This window comes from Gymnoscopelus microlampas, assembly GCF_963454915.1.
Source record: "Gymnoscopelus microlampas genome assembly, chromosome: 3".
In the NCBI taxonomy this organism is placed as follows: Eukaryota; Metazoa; Chordata; class Actinopteri; order Myctophiformes; family Myctophidae; genus Gymnoscopelus; species Gymnoscopelus microlampas.
Genome location: NC_139940.1, coordinates 5224073 through 5236606, shown reverse-complemented (window position 1 = coordinate 5236606; position 12534 = coordinate 5224073). Strand labels below are relative to the sequence as shown.

General features: G+C 42.9%; 1 protein-coding gene across 2 annotated transcripts in view; it reads left to right on the top strand.

The window, feature by feature from the left end:
- myo1eb (myosin IEb) overlaps positions 1-12534 on the top strand; it is a 54960-nt gene that overhangs the window by 38100 nt on the left and 4326 nt on the right. Inside the window, exons 23-25 of one of the 2 annotated variants that reach the window (XM_084053783.1) lie at positions 9459-9616; positions 11212-11286; positions 11649-11844. In XM_084053783.1, the coding sequence (XP_083909909.1) occupies positions 9459-9616; positions 11212-11286; positions 11649-11844 (429 nt within the window). Of the gene's footprint in view, positions 1-9458; positions 9617-11211; positions 11287-11630; positions 11845-12534 lie in introns of both variants that reach the window. The other variant, XM_084053782.1, reaches the window with a different exon arrangement.

The following is a 12534-nucleotide window of genomic DNA, read 5'->3' as shown; positions in this document are numbered from 1 at the left end:
CTTCAAACTAGGACTTAAGTCTAAGACATACAGGTCATTAGGTCCTATCAGGACGGTTCGATCTCCCACCATGCAGCCGCACATGTGAGACAGTGATAGAGTGTAATCATAAAACTATCATTTGGCACATCACCTCAGGGCTTCAGATCACACATTGGAATAAGATAGACACAGACACAGTCGGAGATCTCCGTCATATTTTACTTGGTACCAAGGAGCCAATGTCCAGCTTTACCTGAATCATTTTCTGAAGTACAAATACTTTACATTGATATATATACAGCAACATGAGAAGGAGAAACAGTTAAGCAGGAGGCAGGGCTTAGGAAGTACTCAAAAGTATTAGGATACGAGTAATAGGTACTAAATGTAATAGATTAGAGCGTATTTGAGACTTCAGTGGGAGCAGAGAGCTGTGCCTCCAAGGGCTGGAGACACTATAAGATAGCCGTGGAATGTCAACATCTGTAACTTACAATAATAGACCATTCAGTATTGGCCCTTAGTTCTGTCCTCCTCTCAGTACCAAGCACAGTAGAAATGAACATTTATGCATTAATTATATGAACACATTATATAAAACTGAGAATCGGACCTTTCATTTCCCTCCTTTTGATCAATAATTAATATACATATTCTTCTTGTTTTCACATTTTCAAAATGGACATCATATCAGGATTTCATTAATCACTTGCCTCTTTCGCTTTCAGTGGCCTTGGTACTTAAGCTATCCGCTTGTCGCACTTTGTCATACAGAGCATAGCACAAAGCTGTTATCAGGGCACATGATGAGACTATTAGAATGTCAATTGATCCTGATCAATAATGATATAAACGATTGTAGATAATGCTGAAAAAACCCACGGATAGGAAAAAGGACATTATCACTCTCAAAATGGGTGGCTTTCTTGTGAGCAGTGGTTGTAACACTTAATAACCTTCAACCGTTTGTATCATTAATTTGACCATTATGAACTGACAATTCATTTTCAAATATTAACAGAGCACTTAGATGTCTGTGTCATTCTCATCATAAAGGCGAACGTCCGCAACCATGCGTTTCAGGATCACACAGACCGATAACACGCGAAACAGCACCAAAGCACAGAGTACCATTGTTTCAAATTTGCACAGAGCTTGAATCCAACCCCCTCCCATTAACCAAGAAAAACCACCCCTTATGGTGATGTTACCATTCATAGCTTTCTGAAGGGCACGTAGATTGGACATCGCGTTATTGGCCTCTTTAGCATTAATGTCATCTGAAATGTAAACACAACAGGTACTTGTTCGAAAAGTACTTCTCACCAGGACCACTGGATCCCCAGTGGGGTCACGGTGTTTTGATGGCATCATTAGTATGTGGCTTCGGAGAGGGTTTGATGGCATGTTAGGGTGTGGCTTAGCCGAGATGATGACCGTTTGGTCGGTTATCCCGCCCCTCCCTTCGGAGGTTGTCTTAAATGCGCCCTCATTCCACACTAACACATTCACACCAGTTGGCATTTTCCATCTCGCTCCATGATATTACATTTATCACACTTCATACTTAGTCCGCTTCAGAGTGACATAAAAGCTCTTATTTATGTGCTTAAAACTGATCATACGTTTTGCACGGCAAATAGCTTGACCCAAGGCTCACTCACTGTTTGGATTCGCGCTACTTACTTACTATCAGTTAACTGGAACAGGAAATGCATGATGTAGACATATATCGCTGCAACATAACAATCATAATTATCTTAGCTTTAGCCTTCCCCTGCTTAACTTTAATAATAGAGACAAAAGATACATAGAAAAATATACAATAACATAGATAGGAAAATATAAAAATAAAAACAAGTGTGGTGCATCGTCCTTTTAAGTGTAATCAGGTGAGGGGGGGGTACTATTCTAAGTGGATTCTTCACCGGTTAGGGCCTAATCTCACTCTATATGTGAGACTCCACCCCACAAGCCGGCCTTCTTCACCTTCTTACGTAATGTTCGATGATGTTTGCACCAACTTGCGAATGTTTTTGTGTGGATTGGACAACCACACGCCTCACATCAGGTGACATGTTGACCAGGGACTGCATCTCACAGCAGTTGGCATGTTGACGTGACCCGGGCATGGACCCTCCTAGCACGGAGAGTTCAGTTCACACTTGATGACCTGGTCAGCATCACCATAAGCAGTCCCATCGTTCCTGTGGAAGAGATAAAATCTTGGCAGCTTACTAGTTCTTTTGACCTTTGTAACGTCTTCAAATTCATTTTTACAGTGTATGGCTTTTACCAGAATTTTAAAAAATGTAAGTTTGAATATGTTGTGAATGTGTCTTTAATTACTATTAATACTACTATTAATACTTCTTAACTCAGTGTCACTCCCTCCTGTTTGAACCATGGCCATAACTTATGGTCATGATTCAATATACAATTAATTACTTAAAAACAGCGCTACTTATAATAATTCACAACTTTACTTAGAACACTGCTTGTAAACTTCAAATATAGAGGAGAAGACACGATTTTTCAAAGTGAGAAATTGGGGGATAACAAATCATCTACAAAAACAAAACTAAGTGAGAAATGGGGCCTGTGGCACACTAGTATCAAGACACAACAAATGAAAGATAAGTTCCATGAGAACTGAACTCGCTTCCTTTACTATTTTTTTTTTTTATAAGCATTCCCATGGGCTTGGAACGTGGGAGTCACTGCTCTCGTCATAACAGCTTGCAGGCTGAGATTAGAATGCCTTCACATGATATACTCCTCACTTGAGTAGAAATACTTTTCAGTCAAAGTGACTAAATGCTTTTAGAAACATGGCAGCTTCTTACTTGTGAAGAGGGAAAGGGCCAAACCTATGAATATTACTAATTCTCAAACTTGGACGAAGTGTCACTAATCTTTTAACAAAAATAACAACAACGGGGGATTTCATAGTAGTGAATGAATACAGAAAGACACCTTTTTCTTAATCATGACTTTGTGGAATCAACAACAAAAACAGAAAAGAACCAGGGTTTAGTCCCTATCTACATGAAGAAAACAACCTTTGCCCTTTAAGTGTTCTGTAACTAAAGGGCTTGGACACAGCCTTGACTTCAAATAAGTCTTCAACTAATACTTAAGGTACTTTTCATTATTGAGTATTTCTTAAAATCAACAACTGCTCTACAGCTTGTAGATCTGTCATCTTTTGGAAAAAGATTTCCATTGCTAGTTACGACACAAATGTCACTTTCAAAAATAGAACTGCCTGCCATTTGACTCAATTTTAATCAAAACAAAAATATTGATTGAATACAGTTTTAATAAACTTAAAGTTTGTGAGCCACTCCATGGCACAGCGGATTCAGACTTGCAGCCCTGCAGTAGCTTGCAAACTCAACCCACACTCCAGGACACGACACACAAACCTCTACGCTTCTTCTCTGGACAGTAATGCCCCTTGACCCTGCAGTGCACATTCCTAGCTTGGGGTACTTGGAACTAATCCCTCTTAATATTTAAGGTTCACTTCGCTTCGCTAATTTACTAAAAAACTTCATATTCTACCGCAATGAGCTCAATATCATTAAGCAAAGGCCCATGTTACTTTGATCACTCTTCCAGAGTAAACCACCCACAGGCCTTAATTCAATGTAATGTCACCGCAACAGAACAGAAGTCATAACACATCTTTAACACTTGAGTTTAGACAAAGGGCTTGTAACAGAAAAGTGGGCCTTATATGGGAGCTGGTTAATAGCTTTAACTGCACAAACTTCACTGATAAGGGCTCCTAAATATCACTAGAACTTATGGCCTTTTGTGATGTTTTTTTTTTTTTTTTTACTTCATCACTGTCTTTCTGTCTCGCTCTGTTAGCACACAGCCCGCACACACACGTGCACATACACACGTGCACACAGACTCCTCTAAACACCCACACACACAGTACCACACAGCAACCCTATTGGTTGGCATTTAAGTACAGTACTTGAGTAAATGTACTCAATTACTTTCCAACATACACTCATTTCAACTGTTCGCTGTAACTCATTCATACTGACCACAAAAATACTTTTACTCTCTGGGAGTTCGCTTAAGTCTTTCGGACCTCCCCACTCCTGTGCCTCCTGCACCGGGACGCAGTCCTAGGCTAGACCCCTTTCCACTTGAGGTCTACACCCAGGTCACCCTGGATAGAGAATTCAAGTCTCCTGCTTCCCGGCGTCTTCTTTTCAAAGCCCACCGATCACAGGAGCATCACTCGCTTACATAACTGTTGCACAAGCGGCGGTCGCTTTGAGCTTGTGATGGCCTGACTGTACATTGAGCCGAGCACGACGGCCAAGCATACCTTTCAAAGGCATCGCATGGTCTTAATGTCACCTGTGACCCGACCGGCCGGTGACCCAGTCGATAGCGACCCCTTACCTGTCGGCGTGGTTGGCGCCTCAGGCAGGAAACCGACGGTCTTGTCCTGGCCCCGCTTGGCTACGGGAACCAGAATATTAACCGTTTTCACCAGCCTTGCCTTTTCACAGAGGTTGTCCCGCAAGACTGCACCCTCTGCTAGGTGTGGACTGTCGTCCACCTACCACGCAGTGCCTGACACATCACAACATTTACAAAACCCACAGGTGACACTTCAACGCTGTGACTTTCAAAATGTTGCCATGTGCGACACCCACGCAGACTAGACGGTTGTTTACACAGCTAGGATGTTAATTCATCCTTGACAGAACACGGGGGCCTTTCAGTCACTCCCCAGCACTATATGAGGTCTTTAACGTGCTCTGGGAGCCTTGCGACCCCGCTGCCGCCTGTTATGAGCAGGGATTGGGGAGCCTAACCCCCTAACCTACTCATTTGCTCAGTCACCATTCTGTCACTTCTTCCCCACCCATGTATGTGATACTTAAGTACAGTACTTGAGTAAATGTACTCAGTTACTTTCCGCTTAAGTCTTTCGGACCTCCCCACTCCTGTGCCTCCTGCACCGGGACGCAGTCCTAGGCTAGACCCCTTTCCACTTGAGGTCTACACCCAGGTCACCCTGGATAGAGAATTCAAGTCTCCTGCTTCCCGGCGTCTTCTTTTCAAAGCCCACCGATCACAGGAGCATCACTCGCTTAGTAACTGTTGCACAAGCGGCGGTCGCTTTGAGCTTGTGATGGCCTGACTGTACATTGAGCCGAGCACGACGGCCAAGCATACCTTCCAAAGGCATCGCATGGTCTTAATGTCACCTGTGACCCGACCGGCCGGTGACCCAGTCGATAGCGACCCCTTACCTGTCGGCGTGGTTGGCGCCCCAGGCAGGAAACCGACGGTCTTGTCCTGGCCCCGCTTGGCTACGGGAACCAGAATTTTAACCGTTTTCACCAGCCTTGCCTTTTCACAGAGGTTGTCCCGCAAGACTGCACCCTCTGCTAGGTGTGGACTGTCGTCCACCTACCACGCAGTGCCTGACACATCACAACATTTACAAAAACCCACAGGTGACACCAAGCAACGCTGTGACTTTCAAAATGTTGCCATGTGCGACACCCACGCAGACTAGACGGTTGTTTACACAGACAGGATGTTATTCATCCTTGACAGAACACGGGGGCCATTCAGTCACTCCCCAGCACTATAAGAGGTATTTAACGTGCTCTGGGAGCCTTGCGACCCCGCTGCCGCCTGTTAAGGGCAAGGATCGGGGAGCCTAACCCCCTAACCACACCCTCACACTCTTGAGAATGGTTTATTACGTAGCAGATCTGGTTGGTCCTTACTATTAATGCCTAAAGATAAGACCAGTATCCATTTGCTGTTGTCTACTTAAAATTCCACAGATTAAAAAAAAGAAATAGATATATGTGTGCCTTGTATATTTATATCTATTTTCCAACAACACTGCTCCCTGGGAAGTCTAATTATGAATGTAATACGATTTGGGGCTTTTATTCATGCATAAAACTTTGCTGTAGACTGGCTACTGTAAACAGGCAAGGGGCTTAGACATCGTAGCTAATTAATACCAAATGTGTGCAAAATGTGTGCCCTCATCATATATATATATATATATATAAGGGTTTCTGTACCAATAAAACCAAGGTCCTGCCATGTATCATCTTTCTCCATTCTGCTTTTAGGTTTACGTGTCTTTCTCTTTTTATGTCTTTCCTCGTCCCATCCATCAACCGTAGTGCTCGATTTACAATCTGCTATGAAATGGCCGCTATGGCCACACCGATAACATACTCGCTCTCGCGGGGGCCTAGCGGGGCCTCTCCTCCCTTTTGACTTAGCACCCCACTCTCTTTCGTTCTCTCTCACGTCCATCTTGCACACCCGCGCGCACTCCCACACAGTCCCCCACACAGCACGTTTGAGTACAGTATCTGAGTAAATGTACTCAGTTACTTTTCACACACACAGCTTTCTCTCAAGCAGTCGCTATCTCTCTCTCTCTGCACACACATGCAGCCCTCACACACACACACACATTCACTTGTATTCCTATACTCGTGAGGACATACACAGACACTGAAAATCTCATTCGTTCTTCACAGTCACGACACTTTGTCTGCTCTCTCTCATAGGCTTCTACAGGAACATACACATATTCCCTGGGGATCCCCACACACATTCACTGTACTCTCATTCATAGATTCATACAGAAATCACCAGTCCACGCGACTGTCCCAAACAGACCTCAAACACGCAAGGCTCCTGAGGGGGGGGAAAGAGACACACTCGTCTCTCAACCACCGTGATTATCATTCATACTTATTTCGAGCGTTATTTACACTGCTGTATACTGTTTGAATCCCACTTCACACATTCCTTAATAACACATCTTAATATCACAGTATCACCACGTTCCAACGGATTTCTCCGGAAAGGTGCTCACGGTAGTGAGGATCTTTTAGTAATATTAAGCACAAACATACAATATAAACACATTCAGTTTCACCACGTCCCAACGGATTTCTCATCGAGACACCCAAGTTTAGATGTGGGTTATCTCTAGCTGATAGATCCCGAAAAGTGCTCACGGCTCACACATAGTGATGACCGCGGAGAGAAAATTGTTAGACCCGGATAATTCACTCAGATCGCGTTTTGGATACACATAGTGATGACGCGCGTCCGTCAATATCTGTGATTTCATACACACTACAGTATACAATTTGCAGGAAATAAATCACTCTTGTTGCTTCTAAAACATAGCAACATACCCTAAGCTTTCACTGCCTACAGTGCTTAGGTTTATGTTTATGCACGCAGATAAACAATGTCTATGCACGCAGATAGACAACTTTTGTGTCTCACTTACGTGCTATCTTATAGTTGTGTGATCAGCGTTCAAATGCCGTCGGCCGTTCCTTGAAGAGCAGATGATAAGACGAGATGACCACCGGCCTGGAGGCGAATTCAACGCTCCAGGATTTTTTCAGGATCCGGGTCCTGGCTGCAGACTTTTCCAGCGGCGTCTTCCTTCTTTACTCTTCTTGGAACAGCTCTGGCATCCGAGCTCGATTAGGACCAGTGAAATGATAGAGTGTAATCATAAAACTATCATTTGGCACATCACCTCAGGGCTTCAGATCACACATTGGAATAAGATAGACACAGACACAGTCGGAGATCTCCGTCATATTTTACTTGGTACCAAGGAGCCAATGTCCAGCTTTACCTGAATCATTTTCTGAAGTACAAATACTTTACATTGATATATATACAGCAACATGAGAAGGAGAAACAGTTAAGCAGGAGGCAGGGCTTAGGAAGTACTCAAAAGTATTAGGATACGAGTAATAGGTACTAAATGTAATAGATTAGAGCGTATTTGAGACTTCAGTGGGAGCAGAGAGCTGTGCCTCCAAGGGCTGGAGACACTATAAGATAGCCGTGGAATGTCAACATCTGTAACTTACAATAATAGACCATTCAGTATTGGCCCTTAGTTCTGTCCTCCTCTCAGTACCAAGCACAGTAGAAATGAACATTTATGCATTAATTATATGAACACATTATATAAAACTGAGAATCGGACCTTTCAGACAGGCCATGAAACGGGCCGTTTCCCTTGGGCTCAACCTTCTTCCAGGAGAAGGTCTCTGGGTTGAATCTCCACACGTCATGGAAGGTCTGCTTAATGTCGACGCCTCCGTTTACGTATATGTACAGCTCACCGTTGTAGGAAACGGCTGTATGATGTTTGTGTCCTTTTAGAAGAAGCTGTGCAGAAGAAGGCGTGCTCAGCCAGCAGTCGGTCTCTGTATCAAACACTCTGATTTTGTTGTTGTCCCGCTGGAACCCTAGGCCCCCAAATACATACATCTTTGTCCCAATGATGGTGGCAGAGTGACATGCTGAAACAGATGCTGGTGTGCCTCTGGTGTTGATTAAAGTCCAGACCATCGTGGTGGTGTCCAGCTTGTAGATTTCATTAATGAGTCTAGGCAGGGATCTGTATCCTCCAGGGAACTGTCCTCCATAGACATACATAACCTTCCCCAAGACACAGGCTGAGTGATCCAACCTCCCCTCTGGAACAAACCCAGAAACCTTGGGTTTGAAACATCTGTGAGTGTCGACATCTAATGCATAAAGCTCATTGCCTCCCCAGATGTAGATGATATCTTCTATCAGCACAGCTGTGTGGAACTCGTGCCAGGAAAAAACCTCAAGGTGACGTTCTCCTCTTAACTTCATCCAGCGTAAAGACACTGTGTTGAAAACATTCACACCCACGTTGCCACAGAGCTTTCTAACACCTCCAAAGATGTACACCTTTTGGCCCACAGCAACGGCAGCATAACCGCAGCCGCGCATGTCTGGTTCTCCATCCAGGTGTACCGTCCAGCAGAACATTTCTCACACCGTAGATCCAAGTTGGATTTGTAACGTCTTTGAAAAAGACCAAAAGCTCGACTGCTTATCTAAGCCTAAGCCAAGACCCTGGTGCAATTGTGTCCAAGCAGAACTTAAAACCGAGAGGTCTAAACCAAGTGGTTCACAAGATGACGCAGTAGGCTGAAGAGGGCTCTATAGCAACACGTGCGTATCTGGGTTGTAGGGTTAGGATGCTGATCTCTGTCCTGGTGAGAGCCTCAAAGTCTTTGAGAACGAGTCTTGCAGATGTAGCCCTGGTTAGAGCTGTTTTGTTGGAGATACTTTGGAATCTTTGGGTGTCGCCGTTGGATCTGAATCTACCTCTGAGATTCCCTTGCCTTTTATATTGTTGGCTACAGTGCTTGTGTCATCCCGGTGATATCAATACGTGTCAGTCATATCCATATATGGAGTCCTGATATGCCCAAAGATGGAGTCTATGATGTCAGAGATAGGAAGCTGTCATCTGTTTGGCATTTCCGTTCACAAAAATATCTTAAAAGAAATATATATATAATAGATATAGTATTTAATTTCCATTCTATAATATTATAATAATAATGATAATATAATGCTCTCCTCCCCTACAGGCTGGAGTTTAAAGTGAAGAAGGGTGGTTGGGGTCCGTTCGGGTCGGCTGGCTCCAGACAGATCCAGTTCCAAACGGGTCAGGGAGACGAGGCGGTCATGAAGCCCAGTGGTAAAGTTCTGCTGGTCAGCGTTGGACCGGGTCTGCCCAAGAACTCCCGTAAGTTTGATAAAGACCGTCATCTGATCCAGGTTTAACATCAGGGTTTGGGTCAGAACTAACAGCTGGGGCCCAGAAAACAACTGTTCAGTAAAACAACAGCGGTGTTGTGTATACAAACCTTTTTGATGAATGGCATTTTTTAACTTTCTTTCTTTCCTCAAAGATTTAGAAAAAAGTAGGTTTTAACCACTTAAACCTTATATACTTTTGTTGTACCCAGTGGTGGAAAAAGTACTCAAATGTTTTACTTAAGTAAAAGTATCAACACTGCAATGTGGAAGTACTCCGTTACAAGCTAAAGTCTGGAACTTTACATTTACTTGAGTAAAAGTACAAAAGTATTGGTATCAAAATGTACTTAAAGTACCAAAATTAAAAGTACTAAAATATTTTCAAATAGCCGATCTACAAGCTCACAACGCGTCGCATCGCGACGCGTTGTGAGCTTGTAGATCTGCTATTTTCAAATAGCCTCTGTATAAAATAGAGCTGAAGTGGTTAATCCGGTTTTATAATATCATAATTTATATCTGCAAAGTAACTTGTAACTAAAGTTTTCAAATAATTGTAGTGGAGTAAAAGTACAATATTTGCCTCTGAGATGTAGTGGAGTAGAAGTGAAAGTATTGGAAATTGGAAATATTCAAGTAAAGTACAAATACCTCAAAATTGAACTTAAGTACAGTACTTAAATACATGTACTTCCCACCACTGGTTGTACCCCAGGGTCTATATTTGGCCCCCTCCTTTCTCCCCTCTACACCAAACCACACCTACCTTGTGACCTTATAGCATGTCCAGAATAGGGACGCTATAGCGTTCATGTGGTTAAGAAGAAGGTTTCTGTTAATGTTTCAGGAATGTGCCCAGTCACTCCTGTTGGTCTGTGTTCTTTAAATACCTACAGAAAATAACTAAGGATGCACATACAAAAGGAAAACAAAGAACTAGAAACATTTTATCTGACAAAGGTTGCACAGATTGTGTTTATTTGTTGTTTGTAGGCCTGTTGCAATTATTACATAATCACAATTATTAGGAGATAATCACAATTATGTTTGCATAATCGTCATAATCGTTTCATCATAATGTTGAAAAAAAAATCTTACATTTTCAAATATTAAAAAAGCAGAAATAGCAGATCTACAAGCTTACAACGCGTCACAAAGTCATTTCTGCTATTTTTACATGTGTAAAATTATTAAATATGGCAATAATTTCTTTGTATATTTAAGTTATGTGTCATATATGCCCTGTGCAATTTTGAATTACGAAGCCTAAAAGGCAAACAGAAATTTAAATTTGTATTCATATGTTCCAATGTTCAACAATGCCAAACACACAATTACATCGTTAATCGCAATTCGTTGAGTGACAATTAATCGTCAACTCAAGTAGTCTGCTCCCATTGACTGCAAGAAGTCAGAATTGATCCACTTTGATTCCCAGTGTGTTTTTTAGGATGTTTACCATTTTGACCGTGTCCTCTCCTTATTTATAAGAGTCTCTGCTGACAGAGAGCTGGGGGGTTACCTCCTGTTTGAGCCATCTTCCTGTTTGCAATGTGACTTACTGATCTCTCTGTCCAATAGGACCAACCCGCAGAGACAAGCGTAAGAGTCGCTACATGGGCAGCCAGGCTCCTTCTACCGGCTATCAGTCCAGAGGTGAGCAGATAACTCGCATACTGACTCTTCTATTGACTCACCTGCGGACCCATTTACTGACTCTTCTGTTGACTCATCTACTGATCCATCCATTGTCTTATCTACTGACTCTCATATGGATTCACCTAACCAAGGAAAGGCCATTTTATTCGTATAGCACGTTTCAACAACAAGACAATTCAATGTGCTTTTCACAAAACATCAAGCAAAGAAAACACAATTATCAAATGACATTAGGTCGGATGCAATAAAACAGAAGAAGTAAAAAAAATATTATTACAGTGCATTATTACAGTATTACAGTCCTCTCTTCTCCTCTCCTCTCCTTTCCTCTCCTCTCCCAGACTCCCCCAGAGCAGGAGGTGGTGGTAGAGGAGGAGGTGGTGGTAGAGGAGGAGGCAGAGGTCACCAGAGAGGTTCTCTCCTCCGTCAGCAGTCCACTATGGAGCAGCCCACTCTGCCTCGCCACGCCGCCTCCTCACACTCCAACCAGAACCAGAGGAACGCACACGACCAGGACAACTCCTTCATGGACGTACCGGACCAAGGCGTGGCAGGGTGAGGACCTGGTTGTGCCTTTGTGTGTAGTCTCCATCGTAGACTTTCTAAAAGAACCATCTCTAATAGTGTGTTTTTGCTAGTGTTGATTTTGACAGCTAATTTTGATTTAGTTTTAGTCATAGTCTTTTGAATCAAATTCCATTTAGTTTTAGTCATATTTCAGTCACCTGAAATGTTTTACTGTTAGTCTAGTTTTAGTCGACTAAATATCATAAGATCATAGTCGATCAGTTGATTTAGTCGACTAAAGTGTATTGTGGCGGTGCCTTGATGGTGTCGTAATGGCTGATTTTACGCTTGGTTTTGCATGCTGAAAATAGCCGAGCGCGAGGCGAACCGAATTAACCAAAATAACCGCATTATCCCCCCCAAAAATCAACAAACCCACCCGAAATACCCGCAAAATGTTCGCGCGTGCACGCACGCACGCATGGTCCACATGCACGCGCTTCGTGCGCGTGCATGTGTCCCCCCACGTCATATTCCGTTCCGGCGCCCCTGACTGGATCTCTTCTCCACTTGTTCCCTCACTAACATTTTAGTCTAGTTTTTTATTTGTTGATTGTCAATATAGTTAGTCTTAGTTTTAGTCATCATAGCTTAAGTCTTGATTTAGTTTTTGTCAGTGAAAAAAGGTAGTCGATTTTTCGTCATAGTTTTAGCCGATGAAATTAACACTGTGTGTAG